Source organism: Neolamprologus brichardi, chromosome 14 (genome assembly GCF_056152115.1).
Source record: "Neolamprologus brichardi isolate AB-2024 chromosome 14, ASM5615211v1, whole genome shotgun sequence".
NCBI lineage: Eukaryota > Metazoa > Chordata > Actinopteri > Cichliformes > Cichlidae > Neolamprologus > Neolamprologus brichardi.
In genome coordinates this window covers 19090388-19117294 of record NC_142117.1, presented here as the reverse complement: position 1 = coordinate 19117294, position 26907 = coordinate 19090388, and the positions used below count along the sequence as shown (strand labels likewise).

The 26907-nt window shown below is 39.4% G+C and overlaps 1 protein-coding gene across 2 annotated transcripts in view; it reads left to right on the top strand.

The window, feature by feature from the left end:
* Positions 1 to 15760, top strand: part of gucy1a2 (guanylate cyclase 1, soluble, alpha 2) — a 49850-nt gene extending 34090 nt beyond the window's left edge. For both annotated transcript variants that reach the window (XM_006802079.3, XM_006802078.3), the window contains 2 exons: positions 10381 to 10535; positions 10757 to 15760. In XM_006802079.3, coding sequence (XP_006802142.2) covers positions 10381 to 10535; positions 10757 to 10976 — 375 coding nt within the window. In that variant the 3' untranslated portion in view covers positions 10977 to 15760. The remainder of the gene's footprint in view (positions 1 to 10380; positions 10536 to 10756) is intronic.
* The last annotated feature ends 11147 nt before the right edge of the window (positions 15761 to 26907 follow it).

Sequence of the window (26907 nt, the reverse complement as noted above, 5' to 3'; positions counted from 1 at the left end):
GGTTCTGGTTACAATTTGGTGCCGAATGATGCTGTTTATCTCTTCACTTCCCAGATACTGACATTCCTAACATTGTGGACTGATCAAACCAAGTGTGAGCAGTCAGTTACTTGCTGATCAGAATCCCAAATATCTCACCGTATCCTCTCCGGTTATCAATCGTCATTCCATGGCAGTTTAAACAATGCATTCAGTCATAACAGTAGCTACATGACTGCATACAACAAAGTGCAAGTGTTTGCTTTCACATAAGCTTCATTAGTCTAATATTTCCCTTTTAACAGTTTTCTCTGATTCATCCACTTCCAACAAGATGAAACCTTAGTTTGAGTGCACCATTCACTGAGCTGCCTCTGCACTACGATAATGCTTCCTTAACAAGTTTTGTTTGCAGTCATTTCTCTTTTATGTGTCCTGTGGTTATAATTATAAATAAGACTTTGTGAGACTTCCTAACAGTGCCAGAAACAGAAAGAAAAAATCTGAAAAGATGAATACGGTTTTTGAAGACGTTAGTGACATTTATTAATTGCCAAGAGATTTTCTTGGCATATTACCACCCTTAAGCCAAGCACTGAATACTTTATTTAGAAGTGCCGTGAATTAGCCAGCTATTGTGAAGCTTTGGACTGCATGCTTAATTTGAAAATTTCATCAGCCAGTTAGCGCTATTAACACATTGGTTAAAGATGCTTTAAAGATCCTTTCTTGAACAAGAAGCATATTTATATGCTTTTCCTTTTTCTTGATTCTTCCCTTGTTACTTTTTCTATCTCTCAATTTTTCCATGTTTACTAATCAATAAATAATATATGTTAAGATGGTTTACCCAAGCCAACAACATTTTTAAGACACAGCCTAAGTGTTGCTTAGCTGACATTGGTACAGTTAATACTCTTTTTTTTTATCTTTCTTTTTACACCAGGTCCAACACATAAGTTTGTTGTATTTTATGGACATTTTTATGTCCTATTGTTGTTCTATTGTTGTGTGAAAGGAACACTTAATACAGTTATTTTGCTAGAAAAATATACTACAGGATATGGACAAAAGTATCTAATCTCTTAATCTTGGAATTCCGATGTTTACAGTCAGTTCAATTCAAATTATTTTATATAGCACTAAATCACAACAACAGTTGCCTCAGGGCGGGTTTACAATATAGGTGACAACCCTACAATAATAAAGAAAAAACAGAGAAAATCCCAACAATCATATGACCCCCCTATCAGCAAGAGCTTTGGCGACAGCGGGAAGGAAGAACTCCCTTTTAACAGGAAGTAACCTCCGGCAGAACCAGGCTCATTTGCCAAGATCGGACAAAGACATGCTGTGGATTAGAGATTAATAGACAGAGATTAATAATAATGAATGATTAAATGCAGAGAGATGTATAAACAGAAAAAGGTGAGTGAAAAAAGTTAAGTGAAGAAGAAAATGGCATCATGGGAAGCCCTCAGCAGCCTGGACCTATTGCAACATAACTAAGGGAGGGAGGATTACCTTAACTATAAAGTTTGTCTTTTTTTGCCAGTCCCATTTTTACAGGTGTATAAAATCCAGCCTGTAGCCACGCTGTCCACCTTCACAAACATTTCTGAAATTATGGGTTGTTCTAAAGAGCTCACTAAATTTGAGCCTAGTACTGTAACAGGATGCCACCACTGCAACAAGTCAGTTTGTGGAATTTCTCCTCTCTTAGATATTTCATGATCAACGGTAAGTGGTATTATTGCAAAGTGGAAGTGTTCAAGAACCACAGTAGCAGTAAAGTTAGAGAGTAGAGTTGACAAGTGCTGAGGCGTGTAGTGCGGAAAAGTTGGCAACACTCTGCTGACTCAGTAGCTGTGGAGATCCAAACCTGCTCGGGCATTAACATCAGCGTTAAAAACTGTGCGCCTTGTGCTTCATGGCCTGGATTTCTATGGCTGAGAAGCTCCTGTAGGTGTAATGTGTCCATATAGTGTCACATTTAACAGCTGCACTTGAAATAGTAACAGTGGTACTGTCCACATCATGCTGGTGTTGTGAGTTTTGACACATCATCGCAAAATTATCACTTATCGGCTCATTTTCATAAGTACAAAAATGAAAGCTAGTTTGTGGAACTGCATTTAACAGTGGTCTCACTGTACTTTTAAAAATGCTTTAAATTGTGTGTGGCTTCAAAGAGAGAGGAGAAGGAAAGCTGCGGGAAAAATGATGAGTACAGTATTTTAAGTAGGAAGGGAAGCAAAGAGTCACGAAGGAGTGAACCGAGTTTCAACCTCTCATGTTAATTTAGACGAATAAAAAGGAAAGGGGAATGATTTATTTATGACTATCCTTAGTCCAGTCACTGTGAAGGTCACCCAGCACACTTACGATGCCAAAGTAGCTTTGCAGGCTTTGCTGTATTAAATCGTATTACAGGCTGAGGCTTTGATATTCAGTGTTTTTCTTATTGTGAATAACCAAAACATTTAGAAAGAGATACTGAGTAATGGGTACTTCTGGTTTAGTATAATTTTACAAAATATGAGATTAATTAGCTCTTTTTTAAAAGACAAAAATGGATATTTGTGACTTTAACAAATTGAGGAACAATAAACATCAAGACCCACAAACCAGGCATAAGTGTAAGAGAGACTAAGATGGACAAATGTTAAATAACAGAGATAACTGCTCTGTGTACTGCATGCTCCTAACATTGTCCATCCATCTTAAAATAGAAAGACCTTGCCAAGCATTTTTGGCCTGCTCTCTTGCTCTCCCACTTTCTCTCTCTATTTTCCCCTTCCCTTCTTTATCTTTCACCTCCGCCTCCTCATCTCCCCGCCGACTCCTCCGCAGCCTGGCTCAAACTCCTTTCTTTAATTTCACCTCTTTCTTTTTTTTCCCTTCATCCCGAAATGCAGTCTTGTTCTGCTTTCCCTGTTTTGCACGCTTTGTAATGCTCTCCTCCTTATCTCTCATCACTTTATGTTGGCATAAAGATATTCAACACTTCAGCATGACAAATGGTGTTCAGCGAGTGCACTCAGCTCCAGCCAATGCTGCACTGTTATGCAAACTAACACGAGAGCTGTGAGAGAGGAGTGAGAGAAAATGTTTAGCCACGGAGAGAAGACTGAGCAAGCGATCGAGTGACACAGAGACATATACAGAGGAGATGTCAAGAGAGATTCACGTATAGAAACCAAACATTGTGCCGTATGTTGTTTTTATCTACATTATTGCCTCAATTACAGGTCTATGCCACGATCTGTATGTATGCGTGTGCTTGTGTATATGAGTGGGTGTATGAGTAGGTGAGCAGGTGTGGATGGGAGTGATGTAGTGCTTGCTGCGGCTAATAGGAACTGTGCCCAAACCTCAATGGTTTTCTCACCAAATATACTTCACAAAACACGCTGTGTTAACACTCTCTGTATGCAGGTTTATATTCAAACTAAACAGTTGTTATTCTTTTTATGTGGGCCTGTGCCCAGCAAACAGAGACTGCATCTGCAGAACTGAGAAATGGACATGGACGTCCATGCAACCTGTATAGGACATTTCCATGCAACAGCCCGGCAGGTTGTTGCATGTAAACGATGCTCAGTTGGTACTATTCCTTAGCCCCTCATCTGTTGTTCCGACAAGGTTTGGGGAAAACAAAAATATATATTTTATTTATTAATTTTTTTCCCCCCTGTTATTTGGTAGGAGGGGATAAAATGGCTCTTTTGATGTTGAAGGTCGTTGAACTTGTACCATTACACAACTACTGGCAGCATAACCCATTAATACAAGGCGCGATGGGATACTTTAAATTTTGTTTATGGCAAATTCTGACTCTACCCTCTGAATGTTGCAGCAGAAGTGGAGGTTCATCAGACTAGGCATGGTTTTCCGATTTTCTATTCACCAAATTTAGTGAACACATTCAAATTGTAGCTTCAGTTTGTTCTTCTTAGTGGACAGGGGTGGCACCTGGCATGGTCTTCTGCTGCTGTAGTCCAACACCTTCAAGGTTCAGAGATGGTCTTCTGCATATGTTGGTTGGAACGAATGGTTATTTGAGTTACTCTTGCCTTCTTCAGCTTCAAGCAGTCTGGCCATTCTCCCCTGACCTCTGACATCAACAAGGCATTTGCACCCAGAGAACTGCTCTCTGCAACATCCTAGGGATGGTTTTTATGGGGAAATCTCATTAGACCAGCAGTTTTTCAAATACTCCAACACCTACAGTCAAGCCACATTTATTTAAATCACCTTTCTTCCGCATCCTGATCCTCATTTTGAACATATCTTCCCAATGTCTGCATGCCTAAATGCATTGTGTTGCTGTCAAACAACTTTTAATATCTAATATATTAATATGATGATAAGAGAAAATAGCAATGCACAGTTTTGTGATTTATACCAACCCGCTCCTCCTCCTCCTTTGTCAATGAATTGGTACAAATTATTAGGCACTTAATATTAAGTGTTACCTATTAGGGAATAATCTCTAACAGGCATTTTTTCCAGTTTCAAAGTCTAAAAAAAGGCTTCTGTTTTTTTTTCTTTCTTTCTTTCTTTCTCAGAGCACATGGCAACATCATTCAGATTGCTTCTTTTGTCTCAACAACATTCAGAAGCCCAAGACATTCAGTTTTGCAATGCAATAAAGAGATGGTTGCGTAGCATGTTTAGGAGGCGGGACCCATTTTTGAGACATTTGACTTTTTTAATGATTGACTAATCAGCTAACTGACTGTTTCAGAATTACAAATCTGACTTAACTTTGCTTAAGTATTGCTGCACTTGTGCTTACACCGGCTAACCCTAGCTCCCAGTTTTTTGTGGTCCTGCCAATATGAATGCAACACTTGTTTTTCGTTGAAACTGTTTGCATGACTAGGTATTTTTTTCAGATAATGCTATAGGGTCTATACCTTACAATACAAAGAATGACTGATGTTATGTTAAAATGAAACTGAACTGAGCCTTAAAGCAGTTTCTTTAAATGTGTTTTACCTCAGTAAAACTTACAAACTGCTGAATGACTGTATGAGAAATAGTCACTCTTTAACAACAACTCCCTCCTCTCTGTGTCTCAGTCTGTCTCCATCTTTGTGTTTATGTCAGCTTGGCCAGAGGCTAGAACGCGATTGGTCGTCTGCGCTGCTGCGCCATTTGCTCTTTGGCTCACTGAAGGCCATGTGCTATGGATGCTGACTCACAGCGAAAAGGGAGGGGAAGGGTGCATGAGTTTTACAGTGTCTGTGTTTTGAGACTGAGAAAGAAAGAGAAGTGTGGGCGCTGGATGTAGATTTGTTTGTGTGAGTGTCTGTTGTAGAGACAGACAAGTACATGGCCATCTGTAAGCGGTTTAGCTACAAAAATAGGTCACTCTAGTGCACCTAGCAGCACCTTTCTCCTGTGCTTTCTGTCTCTCTCATTTCCTTTGTCTCTCCGCCTCTGCTGTCAAGGTTTTGCCATCTAATTATAGGGTTATTTTGTCTCCCTCTCCATTGTCTTTCAATCTGTCTTACTCCTTCTCTCTCACTACCCCACTCGGCTGTTGTTGCTATGACTACCATGCACTGTGCTGGAATGCACAGTGTGGCATTGATTACAAAGGTGAAGAGACGCTCAAACAGATCATTAGAAATCTACTGGGTTCCACCAGAGACATTATGAAGAATCTTAAACAGAAATCTATGAAAGCATCCAACAACACCATAGACCGCGGTTGTCCCGCTCCCAGCCTTCAAAGAGCCAATCAGCAGCAGAACCAGAAAACATATCAGCCAATCACGCTGTTGCAATGACACAACATTCAAGGTTCACAGCAGCGTATTGGTAAACAAATCTACTTGTTGTAGTAAAGATGTAGGTATGTCTATCTCGCACGTTTCCTGCCTAACTGTAGCAATAATGTGAATCAGCATGACAGCAAGAGCTCCAATGGGATAAGCCAGGGATATTACAGGATTTAAAGCAACATACAAGATAAAAACCAAGCAAGCAAAAAAGATGTGACAAAAGAGTGAACTTCAGTTACAACCAGCACGAGAGACAGGAGTTAGTAAGACCTCCATCATACAGCCCTAGAGTTCAGCTGGCAACCACGTGGCAACCTCTGGTCTCTAGGGAAAAATTTTTATTCCCTGACCAGCTGACAAGAGTCTGCTGGAGATTGATGGTGAAATTGTTGTAAAGAGGGTCATTGCTTTGGTAGTTTGCACAGAAGATGCAGATTTGTCTACAGACAGTCACTGAGAGGTTTTGAAACCAGAAACAGGAAACCAACACGTTTAAAAAGGCACACTTGTACTTTGAAGTGGAGACAAATAATTTCCATTTCTTCAATGCAAACTTTTGGGGACTGTGGACAAATACTAGCGACAAAAGGAATTGCAAGGAAGTTTTAGTGCAGCAGTCAAAGGAGCTTGCAAAGAAAAGCGTCTGGACTTCTTTAAGTTACTTGAAGACGTTTCCCCTCTCATCCGAGAGGCTTCTTCAGTTCTAAGGTCAAATGGTGGGGAGTCCCAGATATAACCCTAGTGGGAGTGTCCCCCCACAGAGGGACAAAAGGACCCCCTGATGATCCTCTAATCGCCTGAGCCAAGGTGTGGAACTGGGTGTGGGTCCCAATCAGCCAGAGTTTCGGGTGAGTTTATTGTGAAACCTGGCCTCACCTTATCATGCGAATTCCTGAGGTCAGATGGCCCAGGGTGTGAGTGGGCGTTAAGGCGTCTGGGAAGGGATCTCAAAACTGGATTATAGATGGCAGAGAGTTGGTGTCGTAAACCACCGCCTCTGTTCAAAGATGGTCGCTCACAGTGGACATAGATGGCTTCTTTCACTCCTCTTTCAAACCATCTGTCCTCTCTGTCCAAAATGTGAACATTGGCATCCTCGAAAGAGTGTCCTTTATCCTTAAGATGCAGATGGACCGCTGAGTCTTGTCCTGTGGAGGTCGCTCTTCTGTGTTGTGCCATGCGCTTGTGAAGTGGCTGTTTGGTCTCTCCAATGTAGAGGTCTGGGCATTCCTCGCTGCACTGTACGGCATACACCACATTGTTAAGTCTGTGTTTTGGCGTTTTGTCTTTCGGGTGAACCAGTTTTTGTCTGAGTGTGTTGCTGGGTCTGAAGTATACCGGGATGTCATGCTTGGAGAAAACCCTCCTGAGTTTCTCTGATACACCGGCTACATAGGGGATGACAATGTTGTTGCGCCTGTCCTTCTTATCCTTCCTCGCTGGTGTCTGATCTTCTTTTCTGTGCTTCTTTGCTGACTTTAAGAACGCCCATTTAGGATAGCCGCACGTTTTTAGTGCTTCCTTTACATGTGTGTGTTCCTTCTTTTTCCCTTCAGGCTTAGAGGGAACATGTTCTGCCCGGTGGTGTAGGGTCCTAATTACTCCAAGTTTGTGTTCCAGAGGGTGATGGGAGTCAAACAGGAGGTACTGGTCTGTGTGTGTGGGCTTCCGGTAAACTTCGATGTTGAGGTTGCCATTCTCTTCAATGTGCACAGCGCAGTCCAGGAAAGGCAAACAGTCATCCTTCGTGTCTTCCCTGGTGAACTTGATGTTTTTATCCACAGCGTTGATGTGCGCAGTGAAGGATTCCACTTCTTGTGTCTTGATTTTGACCCAGGTGTCGTCTACATATCTGTACCAGTGGCTGGGTACTCTTCCTTTGAAAGAGCCAAGAGCCTTGCTTTCCACTTCCTCCATGTAAAGGTTGGCTACAATAGGTGACACGGGGGAGCCCATGGCACAGCCATGTTTTTGTCTGTAATAGCCTTCGTTGTATTTGAAATATGTGGTGGTGAGGCAGAGGTCTAACAGTGTGCAAATCTGATCGGGTGTGAAGTTGGTCCTGTCCTCCAAGGAGTTGTCTTCTTGTAGTCGTTTTCTGACAGTCTCCACTGCCTCCGTGGTGGGTATGCACGTGAAGAGAGAGACTACATCAAAGGACACTATGGTTTCATCTGGATCCAGGGTAAGTTTCTGGACCTTGTCCGTGAAGTCGGTGGAGTTCTTGATGTGGTGTGGGGTGTTCCCCACGAGAGGAGCAAGGATGGTAGCAAGGTGTTTTGCAATGTTATAAGTGGCTGAGTTTATGCTACTGACTATGGGTCTGAGTGGGACAGCTTCCTTGTGGATTTTTGGAAGTCCTTAAATGCAGGGTATGGCATCCCCTGGGTAAAGGCGGTGATAAGTAAGGCGGTCAATGATTTTGTCCTTTTCCAAGTCTTGAAGGCAAGCTATAACTTTCTTTTTGTAGCTGCTTGTGGGGTCTCGCTTTAAGGCTTCGTAGGTATTGTTGTCACTGAGGAGAGTAGTGATCTTTGTATGGTAATCTGTAGTGTTTAGGACCACGGTGCATCTTCCCTTATCCGCTGGTAAAACAGTGATGTTGTGGTCTTTGCTCAGGGAAGCGACGGCCTTCTTTTCCTGTATTGTGAGGTTGGACGGAGGGACTTTGGCACTGGAGAGGGTGGCTGAGACTTTCATCCTGATTTGCTCTGCTTCTGTCTGTGATAATTTATTAATCCGAATGGCAGATTCTGTGGCTGTGATGAGGTCCACTATGGGCAACTGTTGTGGAGAAATGGCAAAATTGAGACCTTTGGCTAATACTCTCTTTTCAGCTTCAGTGAGATTCCTGTCTGAAAAGTTCTTAACCCATTTCTCCTGACTGTCTTCAGGTGTGTTTTCTTCTATGGGTTGTGTAGGTTCAGATTCAGAATGAGGAGTGTGTGTTTTTGAAAGCAAGGTGTGAAATTTCCTGCGTTGTCTTTCTTTTCCTTTCGAGTGTTGGGCCCGCTGAGCCTTGTCCACAAACTTGTAAACCTCTTCTAAGATTGGAGAGGGTAGAAGTGTTTCCAGTTCCTGCAGAGTCTGGCTGATCTTGATCTGGAGGGCATCTATAGTGAAATGGACCTGTCTTATCCTTTCACTTAAAAGGTGATTTTGCGCTCTCTGTAGAATCAAGTCTGCTCTGTATCCCCTGACAGTGGATCCAAGGCGCAGGCTCTTGGGAACAACTCTGGTTTGTCTGCATCTTAGGTTGAAACGGAGATGGTTCCTATAATCCGCTAGTTTCCTTGATTCCCTTTCATACTCCCGCACCAGTTGAAGGGTGTTCCTCCCAAAATGTACGGCAATATGTCTGTGAAGGTTCTCAGTCATCCAGGTCATCGTAGTCAAAGGAGCTTGCAAAGAAAAGCGTCTGGACTTCTTTAAGTTACTTGAAGACGTTTCACCTCTCATCCGAGAGGCTTCTTCAGTACTTAGTGCAGCACTGTATCCGGACCAATTTCACTACGCTGTTGATCGTCTGAGTTGTTTTTAAGAATAGTTCCCAAGGTCTTTCCAAAATGTGCTCCAGTGTGTGTAAAGAAAGACCAAACAAGTCTGACTTTCCTGTAAAAGTTAGGAAAAGTTGTAAAAGCTGTGTATTTCCATATCTGATTCTCTAATTTGGTTTGCGATACTGAATCGAAAAGTAACAAGCCCGGTCTTGCACCAGGTAAAAAGAATACTTACCTGGTGTGTCGAATAAGTCAAAATGTGGTTTTAAAATCCTTATTTTAGAAAGAGTTGTCAAATACTTCAGGACTCGGTTGCACTGGCTTATTTGGGAGGGGTCTGTACACCCCCCATAATGACTTTTCAATTCAATTCAATTCAATTTTATTTATATAGCACCAAATCACAACAAATGTCGCCTCAAGGTGCTTGAGTCCCCGAGTGGTAGAAATAATGCTTGGTTGAGTGACCATGAAATGCAGCGATAGCCAGTTAGCTTTCACTCCAGCCTCCAGCCATTTATAGATTCATGCTTCAGCCAGATTATAATACGAACACCGTGTTGCTGCCGTGGATCTGTTACCAAGTGGAGATGGAATCAATTATTTATTTGATTAATTTCCCTCTCATGCTCATGCTATTTTAAGATTTTCATCTCTCAAAAATCTGCTTCTCCAGGATATCAGATTAGGTAATAACATCCAGACTAATATGGAACCATGATTACGACGCTACAGTTTCCATTTATCGGATCAATGCAAACAACATAGCCTTTGTACTGCAGGATAGACAGCAAACGAATTAATGGCATCACCCTGGTTCAGCAGGGAAATCAAATTTATGAACATCTGCAACAGTGGCAGGTTTGTTTACTCATTTTAGAGGCCAGGACGAGTTCAGTTTGGGCACTTTGCTCTGAACTTTAATGCGGACAGTAATATTCTTTGGACTGTAAACAGACTCAGGTAAAACGGCTGTATAGAGTCTGTTTTAATGCCAAGTGCATGCGTGCTTCCAAGATATGCACATGAAATCCTTTCACTGCTTTAACATACCTTCCACTTCTGTTTTTTTCCTCTCCCACCACCTTCTTTCCTTTCTGTCTCAGCTGAGGATAGGTATTCATACAGGTTCGGTGCTGGCAGGTGTGGTCGGTGTTAAAATGCCACGCTACTGCTTGTTTGGAAACAATGTGACGCTGGCCAGCAAGTTTGAATCAGGAAGCCATCCCAGGTGTATCAATGTTAGTCCCACAACGTATCAGTAAGTACTTGTGCTGTATGTTGCATAAAAATGCGTTTCATATATACTGTATACAGTACCTTAAGTTATGGAAGTATACGCCCTCACAGGCTTTTTATTTGGTGTTACTGTTTTAATATGACTCATTATTCGATCATAACTTGATTTAATATTCACGTTATTTTACTTGACCTCTGTTTTACTTTTTTTAATCTTCTCTTATTTTCGTCTCTTTTCAACAGACTGTTGAAAGACGACCGCTCTTTTTCATTTGTCCCTCGTTCAAGGCTGGACCTCCCAGAGAATTTTCCCAAAGAGATCCCAGGGACATGTTACTTCCTGGAGGCGGGCACATCCCACAGTCACGCCTCACTGACCAGCTCTCGCTCCGCTCCTCCGGCCTCTATGAGGAAAGTCTCCTACAGTATTGGGACCATGTTTCTAAGAGAAACAAGTTTGTAGAGCCCATACACAGACCAGGTTACACAGTTAATTATTATGTTAGTGACTGGATTTTGAACTTGTGCAGGAAACCAATTACACAGATCTTTGGATATGCAAATGCATTATTTAAGAAAAACTTTGATTCAGACCTGTGGGATGGCCTGTATGAATGAAACTTTGAAAAGGCTTTCATCATAAGTGAAGAAGAACAACATGCCCTCGTCTCTCCTGAGCAAAGGAGATACGGTTCAAAAGACTTAAGGAACAGCTACTGCGCTAGTCTCACAAGGACCCTCCCCCAGGGAAGTGTACTGATGGAATCAATTAGAAGAGAAACCTTAATATAAACCTTCATGATCTAGCTGGATTCCTCAGCTCCAGACCTGGAATCTGGTTCTCTCTGACCTGCGTCTAAACACGGGAATGCTTGGAGAAAGCCTGGGGATAGACCAAACATATGACCGTAATTGCACTCAATAGAAATGGAACTGCGCAAATTGAACAAATCCACTTCCCATTAACAAACTGGGTGCTGAGTATAAAGTTGGGTGAATTTTTGCAAGATGGCAACATTGCCATAAACGTTTGCTGTGCATCATGGCCACTTTTACACGGATGATAACAACACAGCAACCCCTTCCTCCCCTTGCAGCTGTCTCTGTGTAACGTCATGCTTTACCAAACATACGTCTAACAACTGCTACTTGTTATATTAGGAAGCATCAACCTAGGAGCAGTTGGTTGTGGTGGCGTGTGATTAATGAGAGGCACAAAGGAGACAATTTAGTAGTCATCTAAGGACAAATGCCAAAACCACGAATATTAGGCTGACTTTATAGGTCTGTCTGCTTCTAACCTACTGAAAACTATAACCAACCCAAGTCCAGCCATTTCATTGCATATTATATGTGTAGGTCTGCAAATTATTCCCAGCTCAGTGCCTTTTTATTGCTCAAATTTGGACAGATATAAGATGAATTGAATTATATATATATTATAGAAAATATAGGGATCGCTCAATTTATCTCATGTTTTAAGTTGTTTTATGACTTTTTAAAAAACGGTTAATGACATGAAAGGAAGAATGACATTTGCCAATGCTTTTAAGCCACTTTTGTATTTGTTGTACATTTCACTCTTGGATGGTAATGATTGGTTGGCAAGATAAATCAAGCCTTCCTCAAAGAATTCAGATATTTTAATTTGCATTCACTCGACTGTGTCCAGATCCAATACTACACATTAAATAGTACTTATAATACAGTACTGTGCCAAATTATACACTTAGTCGTAGTATGCGTATCTTACACAGTTCACACTTACACACATAACCTGTTTTAACGGCTTTATATTTTTAATATACAGTATGCAGTTCTCTACTAGCCCTGTCAGGTGCAACCACCAGGTTTCAGATTACGTAGTAGTCTGAGTATAATTTGCTCAAGCAAATCAAGCGATGTCAAGCGAATTCATCTGAGACAGTCTTCATAAGCTATCATCATGCAGCGGGAGCTGAAGGTTTGAAGTTGAATAGTCTTTGTATATTTGATAGCCCCGGCAGATTTGGGTATTATTTTATAGTTACTTTAAAGTGCTGCCAGTGTTCTTAAACAGTTGAGTAAAAAAATGTTTATATCAGTTTAAATGGTTGATTAAGGTAAAAAAAAATATACGGGGTTATAGTTTAAATTATATCGATATATATTTGATGTTAAATGAAATGTTTTTATTATGATATGAAGGGAACAGAGATAACAGCCTAAATGAAATTATTACTAATGGATGGCCCCCAACAAGCAAAAAGCATGCATAAGATCTTTGTTATTTAAATCCGAATGAGCGGTACTCATTGCTTCCGTTCCATGTTTGACAACATCACATTATTGCTCATGTTGCTTTAAATCTAACTTCCTTAATAAACTGATAATAACATCTGTTCCGAAAGAAAAGAATGGTTTTGTCACTGGTTTACTCCTGCACAGATTATAGTTCATAATTTTAATAGAAATAGGATGTTGCAAATTCACTACATCTTGCCAAATGAAATTCTTGTTGCTTGAACCCAACAAGATAAAATAAAAAAGTGCCAAATGTGCATTTAGACACACCAGAACACCAGGTTTTATTCCTGCTTTCCACATCTTAATGGCTCGCGGTAGTAGCAGGGAGAAAAAACAATGGTTACACATTGAAACTCATTGATATAAGAAATCCAATAACAAATACCTTTTCTGCCCTCTAACGTAGACATTCACCAGCATAACTATGTGTTGTTCCAAACTGATGGAAATGTTGTTAAGAGGGCAAACAGCACAGATTTCCTTTTAAACTGCCAGTGTTCATTATTGCCATAAAATTCTGTCACCAGAGTCTCAGATGGGAGGAAGCATTACAAAGCAATGAAGGCTTGCACATTTTAATTTAATTTAAAAAATTTTTTACGTGTCACCATCATACCCACATTTCCTATGAACAAAAACGACTATTTCTAAAGTGTATGCTATGCAGTAGAGTGCTTACAGTTGGCTAGACAATAAACACATCAGTCAAAAACATGGCAGCGTAGCTTTTTGCCTAAAAAATATTACGAGTTGCAACACAGCGAAAAAGTTTTTTATTAACATGAAACTAGGTGCCGTTGTTTAGTGGGACAGCTTTGCCATCTTAAGCTTAGAGTTTATCACTTAAAGACATCTGTCAACTTTAAGCTTAAATCGGTGGATTATTTTGCATAGCGGGTTGCTAAACATTTTATTACACTTTGCTGAGCAAAAAAAAAATAAAAATCTGTCCAAGACTGTCCATTCGTTTTGTGTGATGCATAGAGAACCAGAATCTGCAGTAACCATCTGAGACATCAGCAAAACATGCATCTTATGTAAGTATTCATCAGTGGCTCAGAAGATTAGCATTTCTCTTTACATAAACTGTGTCAAGCCTATCAGTCAAAAGTAACGTGTATGTCAGACATAATGGTGTTCATCAGGTCTTCCAGAGTTAAGGGAAGTCGGTCTTTAAAGCCAGGGAAAATAAAAAGGTGGTTATTGTTTTTTTAATGGACCATAAAGTTAGATTTCACAGCTTTTCTGTGAGGTACCAGAAGGGTGATTTTATATGAAACCACAATTTTCAAAGTGTCTTTAAATTCTACCTAAAATTTTGTGTTATCGCTGCAAATAATCGACAATATTTGCATTGATTTCTTTTTTTGGAAGGACTCAACTACTGCGTTGTACCCACCAGTAAGATAACCCCCCAGAAACCTTGTTAAGTGTATTTGACAGCTGTGTTACTGAGCCTGGGGGAAGGTTTTTATAGGGCAGGCTTTCGCATACAAATGTACAAGTACTTCCCAGCTGTCATCCTGGCGATAATGCATAGACAAATTAATGTATACTTGATAAATCTACTGTAGCATAAATGTAGTGCAGTGCCTAAATTTTTGCTGGTAGGCTTAAAATAGGACGTTACACCAGCATTACACCCACACAACTTGTGTCCAGTCCTTACATCTCCAAGTCTGTAGATTCTTGACATAATAATAAATGTTTGGCCTGATCTAACAAGTCTATTTAGATGCAGAGGTGTTGCAGGTACTGATTCTTTACAGTAATACACCAATGCACAAGTCGGTGACTTACTCACACACAGGCGTTCTTTAAGGTAACAATGGCAATACAACTGAGCTATAGTGTATAAATTGTCTCAAATAATGAACATGAACAAATATTGTTAAGTAAGTGTGTGAGGGTCCAGCGTCCAGTGAGACAAAGCCAAATACATCCACGACTCCTCCAGCTGTTGTCTGCGTGCCTGATTGCGTGACTTTGTGTGTGTGTGGGTCAAAAAATAGGAGATAATACAAACACCACTTATTAGGAAAATCTGTACAATTTTGATTATGTAATGTATTCCAAATGGGATAAAACAAACAAACCTGAAATTGTATTACGATTACTTTGCAGGTTCTTTTTGGTATAATTCCAAAGTGAATTGTGAGTTGTAGCAAAACAAGAATCTCTGCTTTGTTGTCCTTATTTTTTATTTCAGCTTTATACTTTCTGTCAGTATGTTTCATCCATCTAAAGGCAGGCTGGTTTTCTCGACGCACCTCTGTCCCACAAAACCTTCATGTGCTCGGTAATGTCTTCTTCTTTTTTTAAGAACTTAAAAAAATATAGACACTTTTGTTACTTTTTCATTCTGTGTTTTACTGAATTAAATGATTTTGTTTGATGACGCATTCATGAAACATTTTCTTTAACTGAAATAGCATGAAAATATCATTTTTATTGAAGACTAAAGTTGCTATGTTTTTTGCAGGACATTGTTATAAACTGTTTTGTTGCCAAGTTCAGCTTCACCCCCACTGACATACAGTACAAAGGGTCAAAGATGATGGGAAACTGGACTTTACTTGTTTTAACAGTCTAGTTTTAACAGCAGAAACAAATGAGGGTTGATGCCTGGGTCCGCCAAAAGATTTGTATTTCTATGTTCAGCTCCAACCTTTGAGAAATAGTAGCTTCCATAGGTTAATTTAGCACTAATTAATCATTTCATTTGAGACCCAGTGGTTTATAATCACATTCAAAAGTCTGCAGAGGCTCTTGTACTTTGGTGTTTTATGTTGTAAACATAGCAAAACTGAATCTGGAAATGAACCCCGTTTGACCCTGCTGTTGGAATTAGGTGCACTGTATATGGAAGGGGCATGATGACAACTGTTGGTTTCTGACTGACATTAAGGGCACATCTTATGTCTTATATGATGTAAATAAAAAACACCAAGTATCTTTAATAAGGAACAAAGCCTGCGGCTGTTACTGTGAATGCGTGCGATGACATGTCAATGAGTGTGTAAAATGGTGTTTGTGTGCAACTCTGGTAAAATTTAAAAACTAAAATCATATTAGCATAAATAATAATTGTAACAAAAAGTAGACTTTATTTTTATTTTTATTATTATACCAAATCAAACTTGACACTTTAGAGGTTGTGTGAACATCTTGTGACCAAACTTTACTTCTTCAAGAAAAGAGATGCTCAAGGATTAATATTAACACTTAATTCTGAAACAGGCAGGTTTAAGGTAAAGTGACACTTGATAGTTGAATGAGTAGCAGTAGCCAGTTTATAGGCTGTTAAGAGTAATCACTTTCAATCATTGCTATGCTGTGTGTGATACCCTGTGTCTGCATTTTCCTGTTGCTTTTCATTCTTATTTTTCTGTGCTCCTGGTGTGCAAGTTACAGACTATATAATATGATTAAATATGCAGAGACCAGGTGACATCACTGCCAACTCTCTCAGGCTGTATAAGAGGATGGTACCACTGTGAGCCACGGGCATTGTTACCTGCTGTTTTGGAGTCTTTAGCATTTTGCCTGCCACTATCTTGGTTTTATGATGGTGGAAATGACAAGCAAGAGGTAGATCTCACTAAGACGCGCTATGTTTGTAGCCACACAAGGCATTTGTTACCTTTTTAATGAAATAAAAATAGCGCTGTATTGAAAAACAAAAATTCAACATCTTTGTGCTGCCAGAGAGGTCGCCTCCTGCTGGCTGCTGGAAGGGATGCAAATTTAAAGCACTGTCACACTGATTTCATATTTATTTATTTATTACATAGGCCTTTAGTGTTTTGAGCTTGCACTTCAGTAGCAATCACAACATTAGGTAGTGTGACACCTTCCTGCAGGCTTGTGCAGACGTGTGGATGTGTTTATCTCTAAATCAGAAGATAAACAATCGAAAAGTAATGTCTTAATAAATTTGTCTTGTTATTATTGAAGCTCCCTATCACCATTCATTCTCCACCTTAAATCCCAAAACGGACGGAAATCGACGTAGCATTTTCGATGGGAGAAATGTTTCGTCACTCACACAGCATTGTATGATGGTGTAAGATGTATCCTTAGGCCCCCTCCTCGATTCAGAGATGGGCTTTCCCTTTACTTACCTGGATGATTGAGCATGCATCAAGACATTTTTTTCTCTCCACCTTAAAATTGTGTTTGAAAACAGAAGCTGACAAGCGTTACATATTTCACCTTTAATGACGGTTCAGTTCGGCCTAAACATCTCAGTTTGTTCTGACAATGTAACAGAGAGTCTATGCGCTCAATAGCAGGGCCGTTTCATTGAACCAGATACAGGCTGTTCCTGTTGAAATGTCTCCGGTGCAGAACCAATACAATCAATAACATGATGAAAGCAATTTGAAGGATCATACATGTGCTGCAAAGGAAAATGATCTCTTTGCTGAATAATTGCAATGTCTTCAAAATAAAAGTAGTTTACTTATTTTTCTAAAAGTACCTGAAGGTTTTAATTCTCTAACTTCTGTGTGTCTTATGTTCTTCAACTCAACAAACTGTCTGCTTGCTATGATGCTCAAAGAATGCATAGTCTCTCACTAACTAGAGTTTAAGTTTATTTTTCTCCAGCCTTCATTCAATACATTAAATAATATCAATTGCATGTAACAAACCAGTCTATTTTAAAAGTTATTTTTGCTTATTTTGTGTATTTTTCTGTATTAATCCTCTCAGATATTGCAGTGCTGCTGGTAATGTGATGACAGCTTTGGTTGTAACAGTCAATGAACACGACACAGCCAGAAGCCTGCAAAGATTTTTATGAACCTTCCAATGATGTTTTTCTTTCTTTTTATCTTTTCTTCCTCATTCCTCCGTCCCTCCAGCCCTTCATCTGTCCCTTCTCCCTTTATCTTTCCCCCTTCCTTCTAACTATGCAAATACACCCCCATTACCCTAATTGGCTCTGGGAGATTTGAATATTTCACGCAGATCATCTTCACTGATCAGGTGGGTGAATGTGGTCTTCGACATAACGTCGTGCAGGTGCTAATGGAAATCACACGCAAACAATGTAGGTAAGAATGAATGAACAAAGGTCAGGTTATTTTCACACTGTGCCAGTCGTATTAGCTCAATTAAGTAGGAGTTATAGAGGTGCTGATAGTATTAGCAGTTCAACAGGGAATTATGTTGTTGTGGGGTGAGGGTATGTGCATCTGAATGAATTATGTACTTATTATTCATGGATGGATCTGTGGAGGAGATCCTCTGCTCTCTGATTCTCATTGAGGAGCATATGGTGTGCTCTGCTTGACCTCTTGGGAGAATTTCTGTGGGAAAAATGATGGCAGAAAAAATATAGCAGAATTGACTGACCTCTAAGAAAAGGTTGCACATAAACTGTACTCCTCCTTAAAAACTGTGATTTGTGTTCAAAAGCATCATGCTTAGCCTTTTTGTAATCTGAGAATGTTTTTTTTTTTGTCTTATCCATTACTAAAATATTACTTTAATGAAATCTTTAATTTTCCTATCTGTAATTGTTACCATGTTGCTGTTAAAACAATTTCATGTTTTTGTATTTTATGCAGAAATTAGATACAAAAATTAGCCCCGATTGTAAGCCTTCTCTTTCTGCCTTAAACTGTCACACAGCATGTTGTCAAGGTTCAAAGGAACTTCAAACTTAATGCATATTTACATTATATTCCCTATTAAATAACCTCAAAAAGTTATTTACTATACCTTTTAAACTGTCTCCCAGAGCAGCCTGGTGACATTGGGACACTATATAGCATAGCTAGCAGGTCAGGTTGGTCTGGAAATAAACACGGTGGCCCCAAAAGACTGCAGAATTGCCACTACGTACACTTTTTCTCACAGTTAAATTTCATAAAATAAGAATGTGTGGTGAGAATGTGCTGTACAGTGGCTCAGGCTTTAAACTATAATGGAGGTAAAAAATAATAATAATTGAACAAAAGATTTTATCTTTCCAAATTTAAACTGTAGCGTTACTGCCAAAGCCCAGAGTCACATCCTGACAAATATTAAATCATAACCCTGTAAGAGAACTGGTTCATAACCCAACCCCTTTATTTCCTACATCAATATGTAGTCTTTACTAGTAAAATTTAATCAGGCCTCTTATGATAATTTTTCTTGTTATTGAACATCTGCAGCAGTGCCTAATGGTCATCTTTACTTCTGATTTTACTCTCAGAAAACCCAAAATGCAGAGATAGGCTGTGTTTTCTTTTCCTCCCTTCAATACTTTTTCTTCAATTTTTGATTACCCGACTGCGGTGAGAATGTAGTGCACCGATTCAAAGAGGAGGAAGACCCAAACACATAACACCAGAGACAACATTATATCCAAAATCCATATCCTTAATCCAGATAGGCAGCGGTCATGCACAAGTAAATAAGATAAACAAAGCCAACAAGGGAGAAGCAAAAAGCAAAACCCAGAAACATTCTAAAGGTTCAAACACTACACATTAACAAGACTTTTGGGAAATGCTGGGACGCTGAGCGGCAGGTGAAAGACAGGAGGCACATGTATAGGAAGTGGGAACAAATGTGGCAGCTTAAACACAGACAAAGGAAAACTAACAGAAGACACGAGAACTAAAGATCGCAAAAATAAAATGGGAAGTAACTTGAAAAATGACAGGTATGAGGCACTCTCTCACTGGCTTCACCTATAAATCCATCTTTTGTATACAAAACAAAATACTAAAAAAATTTATGATTTAAAATCAGCAGCTGCTTTGTCCTGTTGGTTTAGTTAGTATTTAGTTATCTCTTGGTGAATTGCACATCACTCTCTTAGTCTCTTTCTCTCATTTTCTTCATTTTTTTCTTTGAAGGACAGTAAGAACTTTAAACAGTATTCACTTATTCCAGATTAATGCTAATTTTCTTCTCCACGGCCCTTATTTAGACCCTGCTGTTGTATTACAGCACAGTGGAATATTCAAAAGAAACCAAATGAAAGCGCCAAATGAGAACTAAAGACATGACGTCCAGTAAACAGAAACCTTGGGTGAATTTATCCCAAAGACCCAATAATACCCATATCCTGCCTTGCTCTGAAATGTTCTACCAGGGTCACCAGAGTGGAAACGGGATGAGGATAGTCGAGGATTAGTGCTGATCCATGCATATTAAAAGATCACAGAGGCAACCATGTAAGGCTCTTTGAACCTTACCTCTTTGTGTGGGTCTGCATGTTTTTCTGTGTCTATTTACATGTGTGTGTCTGTAAGAGCTTGTAACCACCTCAGAGACATCCACCTCCTGTGTTTTTGAGGATTTTTGCTGGACTGTACGCATTAGAGTTCAGATTATGCATTAATTCATTTTTTTTTACTGGCTGTGGTCAACCGTATGTGACATACTTGTTAATCTCACAGATGTATAGGACAGCAATTGTTTTTTTTTGTTAACCACAGTCTGTATATATATATAAAGAGGATTACTTGAAAACACTCCATAATTCTAAGCCTTCTAACAAATGTCCACTGCATTAATGCATCAGCCTCTTTTGGCATTTAATTCTGCATTGATTCAATACGGGAAAGCTTCCTCAGAGAGTTTGGTCCATGTTGACGTGCAAATTTGTTGGCTGCACAGTTATGATCTTTCATAGTGGATGTTAGGAACACTGGATGATGAAATCCCAACACACCACTGAAATTGATACTTTTTGTCTTTAAGTACTAAACATTACCAAGGCTGGACATTGGTCACTCCTCAATTATATGCTATGACCATATTCCCAACCCATCCTCACTTACGCTCCATTGGTGGATTCGTTTATTAGATGTACACGATTGCTTGTTTTGCTTTTTTTCCTGCACAATCAAACATTTTGAGTAGATTGGTGGGTATGCTGGACACATATGATTGGTTGTTCCTATTAGGATTTTTTTCTACAAGTATATGGTATTTAAAGTGCTGTTTTCAACATATTCCTTGATGACCTTGATGAAGGCCACAGACTCAAACGTGCTGGTGAAGTTATAAAGCCATCAGAAGATGGGTACACTGTGGATGTGTTCAGCAACAATACTCAGACTGCGAGGTTCCAACAACAACCAACAACCATCCCACATCCAAAGTCAATTAAATCACGTAAATGTGGGTTTTTTTTTACACTTTTTCTGTCAAACCTGCTGAATCATAAATGTAGCGCTGATGTATGGATGCTTATCATGCCTATGCATACTTCAAAAGAAACTGTCCCCCAGATCTACTTTCACTGAGCTTAACGTCTTCCACTTTAGCACATCTCTGATTGTTGTTTAAACATTTGTGCCTTGGTATGGATAGAAATAAGTAGAAGGAAATATGTGAGCGTCTTCTCCAACACGTTAACCCACTTATCTAATATCTATCATCTATCACTTTGGACACCTAATGTGTTTGTTTGAAAAATAATGAAAAATGCTCTTTTGACACAGCTGAAATCACACTAATACACAATGCCCCCTTTTAAAACTCCAGAGAGTAACTGTATCTAATTCAATGGTTTATGTTTTGTGGTTTTGGAGTCAATCCAAGGGTGTTCAAAGGAAGCAGCAGGACACAGACACACAGCTGATGAAACAAAGTATACATGACTCTGCGTGTGTGGTGAGAGTGATTTAAGGATACGCTCTCAGTACTACATCCTGGAACATCCTGTAACCTCATTACCATGCGCTCATTAGATACTCATTTAAACCAATCAGATTTCTCCATAATCTAATCATTCTTTATAAATTATGAGAGAAATCCATTATTACTACAAACACCCAGCTAATTAGAACTGGGATGCACCATCTGCTGCATGTTTGTGTAAGACTACATAGTTGGGGATTCACTCTTACATGCATACACTGTATTAATGAGGGTGATTTAGATGCGCCTCACCTTCACTGACTTGTTTTCTTTTTAAGTTATATAAAAGAGAACGACATCACTTTTGTTGCACGTGTGTTACCTATACTGACCATATAAGAAACGCGTTCCCCTTTTATTATTTATTTTGCCTGCAGATCTACTATTCTTACACGTGCATGTATGTATTTGTGAAGCATTATCTTCATTGACTTGACTCGTACATGAGGCAGTTTAAAAACACAAACTGCAAACAAAATGGATTTCTACCCATTTTTAGGAAATGTTGTGTAAACTTCTCCAGAGTTTGAGAGTAAGTGATTTTTATTTTTTTTTCACATTATCATATAAAGTATGCACTGTTCCCATTTTTCAGCTGAAGCAGGCTGCTGCCTCTAGCAAAAGTACTCTAAAAACCCCACAGCACAGCATGACACAGCAGCAGGCACAGTAAGCAACCAGCCGGCCGACGTAGATTTTTTAGCAGATGGGGCTTCATATCTTTCCTGCAGGAGTTGGTAAACAGCAAAAACAGTGATAAATGAGAGTGAGTATTGGTTTTTGCTACCTATCTTTTCCTTCTGGAGTGCTTAGTCTTTGTCCACAACTAACCTTAACAGACAGAGAGTTTATGAGAGCGCAATAAATCTCGGATAATCTAATAAGTTGAACATAATTTTGAAGCACTGCTTTAATTTGATTGCCATAACAGACTTGGGGAAAGAAAGGAAGGATGTAATACGATACACTCCTATGAAATAGACTCATGGACTCCATGCAGTCCTGTGGAAAAAAGTTTACTCGTATTGTTTCCATAGCAATTAAGAGAGTAATTAGCAACTAGTTGCTGCTAATCAAATGCATTTGATCTAAGGACCTCTGTAAAATCAATAGTTTTGCAGTTTGCTGGACTGGAGGATTCTGGTAACACTACAATCTATCCAGGAGTCAAGTCCAGGTCAGATGGTGCAATGCACACACATCACTGTTAGGCTACGTTCACATTTTTTTTTTGCTTGTTCACACTACAGATAAAATGTGATGGCAAACACGCTCTAGTGTGAACCCTCAAAGCGGCTCGCATGCGCAAAAGAAGACGTCACACACAACGCGCTCTGTTTAGACCCAGTCCAAACAGTATTGTTTGACTGATGGCCCTTAATATAAAGACTTGTTTCGGACTTTACGTTTCCCAATTTTGCTTTAAGTTATAAAGTTATTTTGTTATTTACATATGGCCTAATAATAATCCTTATTGCTGTTTTAGAGGAGCGGTGCTTCAAAGGATAGTTGCGGATTTCTGTCAGAATCTGCAGATTATACAGTACAAATAAAATGTTCAACGTTGTCTTCCCAACAGTTTCACTAACATCTACACTGGATGGCCAGGAAGCATTCAGGATGTCTTCTCGGGCGCTTCTCCGGCGCTGATAATTGGCGTCTGTCTTGTGTCAGTGACGTAAAAGACGGATTTAATGCGACACGACCATTCAAACAGCAGTCGCTTTCTAAAACATCAGATATGTATCGGATTCAGTACCACATACGAAAGAGACCCAGATCGGATTTGAAAATATCGGATTTGTGCTGTTCACACTGTCATACCATGATTGGATATGGGTCGCATAGGGTCAAAAAGGTCAGATTTGATGTTCTTTCGCCTGCAGTGTGAACGTAGCCTTAGACTCTACAGGCCTTACTTACCATGTTAAGTGTTAAAGTTCATGACAATTGAAAATTGAAAAAGACTAAACAAGTACAAGTAAAACAAGTTACATTTAAATAAACCAAGATTTCATGAACTATGTCCTTTGGACAGATGAGATGAAAGTGCAGATGTTTGGCTGTAATGCACAGCACCATGTTTGGTGAAAAACAAACACAGCACATCAGGACAAACACCTCATACCAACTGTGAAGCACGGTGGTGGAGGGGTGATGATTTGGGCTTGTTTTACAGCCGTGGGACCTGAGCACCAAGTAATATTCAGCTTTGGTTGCACTTTATATTTTATTTCTAATTAGCAAATGTAGCAAACTGTAGACTGACAATAGCATTTAGCATTTGTCACCAATTCCATCTGTCTGAAGAGGATGGACAAATTATCATCATAATGAAGACAATTAGAAGTACAGAGAGACCACTCTTTATGTTTCCTGCTTATTCATATGAAAATGTATTATCCACTACCCACAATGCAACTTAGCTTGACTTTTGGCTAATGTAGCCACTACCCTTAAGCGGAGGTGATGGAAAAGGCTTTATAAAACTATTCACAGATGCAATTTTACTGCAAAGATACTCTGATGTTAAATATGGGATTATTTTTACCAACACACATGGAAAGTGAATTAAAAGTGTAAAATGTTTATAAGTGGCATTTTCTTTATCGTTGTTGGAACATAGATTAGTTGATCATCTCAGTCAGCTCTCATTAAATTCAAGACGCGCAGCCACGTACACCCGGCCACTCTAACAGATGTATAAACAGTTAGTCTGACCTTGTGCGTCTGCACACATTCACAAGTTGAAATAGAGCTTAACAACAAACAGACCGCTGACCTGTTTGACATGTGACATTTGGGAACTTGTTCTAGTCAGTGTCCTTTTCTTCAGCTGTAACAACATCTGTGCCTGTGTCATGTGTGCATACGTGCATTCATCCACATGCTAACAAACAGTGGACAAGGCATATTTATGGTTGGGTGATTTTTTTTTTAACCTTTGTGGTCAGAGCTACGAGGGAAGAAAAGATATGTCTATGGTGAGAAACGGTTGACTTCTTGCCATAAACTATTCACTGTTACTCTTAAAGTTTCTACTTTCATCCACGTAGATGCTTCAGAGCTGTGTCAGAACAGAATGTCTAACATGCATATAAAATGTGGAGCAAACGTTTGGGTCTATGGTGGGAATCTGAGAGAGGCAATCTGATCTTTAGACTTATTTTTTATTAGCATTCACTGGTCCCTGAAAGTCCTGATAAAGGCCTCACTCAAGGGCAGCATGGCTGTATCCTGCAAAGAGATATTATTATTTATTATTTTATTTTATTTCATTAACATCACCATGACAGAGCACAGGGTGATGTGCCTTATTTTTTGCTGCTGGTTTGGCCAACCTTCTTGAGGACACAGGCTCCTGTTGTGTTTAAAACGAGACTTTTTCTCACTGCTTCAACAAGGGTAATTTTTAGAGGCAAACAGCAGCTGTAACATCCGCTTGACTCTGTGAATAAAATCAGTATGCTGTGTACATACATGTGCATTGTTATTTTTGTCCTATAGAAAATCTGTATTAAAAAATAAAGTAAATACAACATAATCTGCAGTTAAAATATTCAGAATATCAGACTATTTAATGGAAATAATATATGAATATTCTGGTTATCTCTCCTATAGTTAGATTTCAGGAACTTTAAATCAAGGTGACTGGAGTGTAGACTCAGATACCACAGCTATAAGGTTAAGATCTAATTTGTTGGCCTACAGTAGCTGTTTCTGAAATCTTGCTTTTGTTTTTAATTCATTTGAACTTGTCCTGGATTGACTGTCAGCACCTGAGGCTCAAGTAAAGCTGAAAACTGTCCGATCCCAGGTGCATACTAACAGGGCAAGATTTTTGTGACCCGATAGCACTGAACAACATTTTTACTCAATATTTCTGATGTGTCATGTTGACTATGTAATGTGGATTACAGTTTGATGTTTGAGAACTGAAATCATTTTGTACCATTTTGTACAAATGTTATGTTCTGTCACTCTCTCTCTCTCTCTCTGTCTCACACACACACACACACACACATGTTTTACAGTCCTGTGGATTTTGAGTGTGTCTGTGTTCTTTTTCACCAGTCTGAGCTGGTGTGGATGTGCATTTAAATGAGTGTGTGTGATGCCATGCACTTTGTCTCCTACCCTGGAGTGAGGTTTATTTTTGAGGTGATGCATGATGGTTTGCTCCCACAGGACACTCGTGCTGTCAAAACAAATCACTCGGTGTGTGTGTCTGTTTATGTATGTCTCCACATGGCTGGTTTATTTCTTTTATGCATCTACCCTATTAATGCTTACAGTGCATGTATGTGGCTATGGATAGATTACTTTGCATGTGTGCATGCAGACTTTGTATGTGCAATAAAGCTATTTTACTTCAGAGCCCTTAAAGTGAAAAATTCCAGCTGTAACTGTGTATATATTTTCAACAAAAAACCATTCAGGCAGCAGCTATAGCTACAATGTCACATACAGCAGGTTTACTTTATATATATATAAATGTATATTGTGTGTTCATATGTTTTTGACCAGCATCAATAATAAACTACGGTATTCAAAAGAACCACTGAAGAATAACCATACTCTGATCCAGTACTGATAATAGAAACAGTCTCCTTGTGCAATCATCAGCCACTTTATTATGTACACCTCGCAATTTTTAGACCAGGAGCGTGTCCAGAAGGGGGGCATGGGGTGGCAGCCCTCCTCCCCTGAAATTTGATTAGATAAGCTTTATTTTCAGTCTCTGAAACCAGCTGAGTGTTTCCTTGGCTGTGTGTTTGGGATCACTGTCTTGCTGAAACATCCACCCTCATTTCATCTTTATCATCCTGGCAGATGATGGCAGATTTTTCCATTCATTCTTCACCCAAAAAGCTCCACATCATGATGTTGTTATGGTGTTTGTGGGGTGATATGCAGTGCCTTTTGACCTCAGAACATGGTGTCTATTATGGCATCCAAGGAGTTCAGTTTTGGTTTGGTTATCTGACCAGACAACGTGATTTAGTGCATCACTTAGTGTTTTCTTTGAAACAATGGTACCTGCCAGTTGGAGGTCTTCTGAAGCTCTCCACAGGTGCTTCGTAAGTGTTAGGATTGCTTTCTAAATACTGATAGATTTCATTTGGTGTTGTAACTTTCTATACCTTTTTGCACCTCCCTTTCTTCATGTGTTCAATACTGTTTCCTTGTGTCCTTTCTCATTATTACACATAGTTTATGGACATCTATGGTTTGATTACTGTGCATGATTGGACTGGATGGGTTGTTATTGACATCTGGTGAGAATTTCATGTCAATAGTACCTTTAGAAAGATATTTACTTGTTGACATGTTTAATACTTATTTTACCGGCTGTATATTTAAAGCCTTATGCAGCCACACTTCACATAATAAATCTAATAGGTCACATGAGCCTGAAAATTATGTTTTCCATGCCAACTCTTTAATCCATTTTT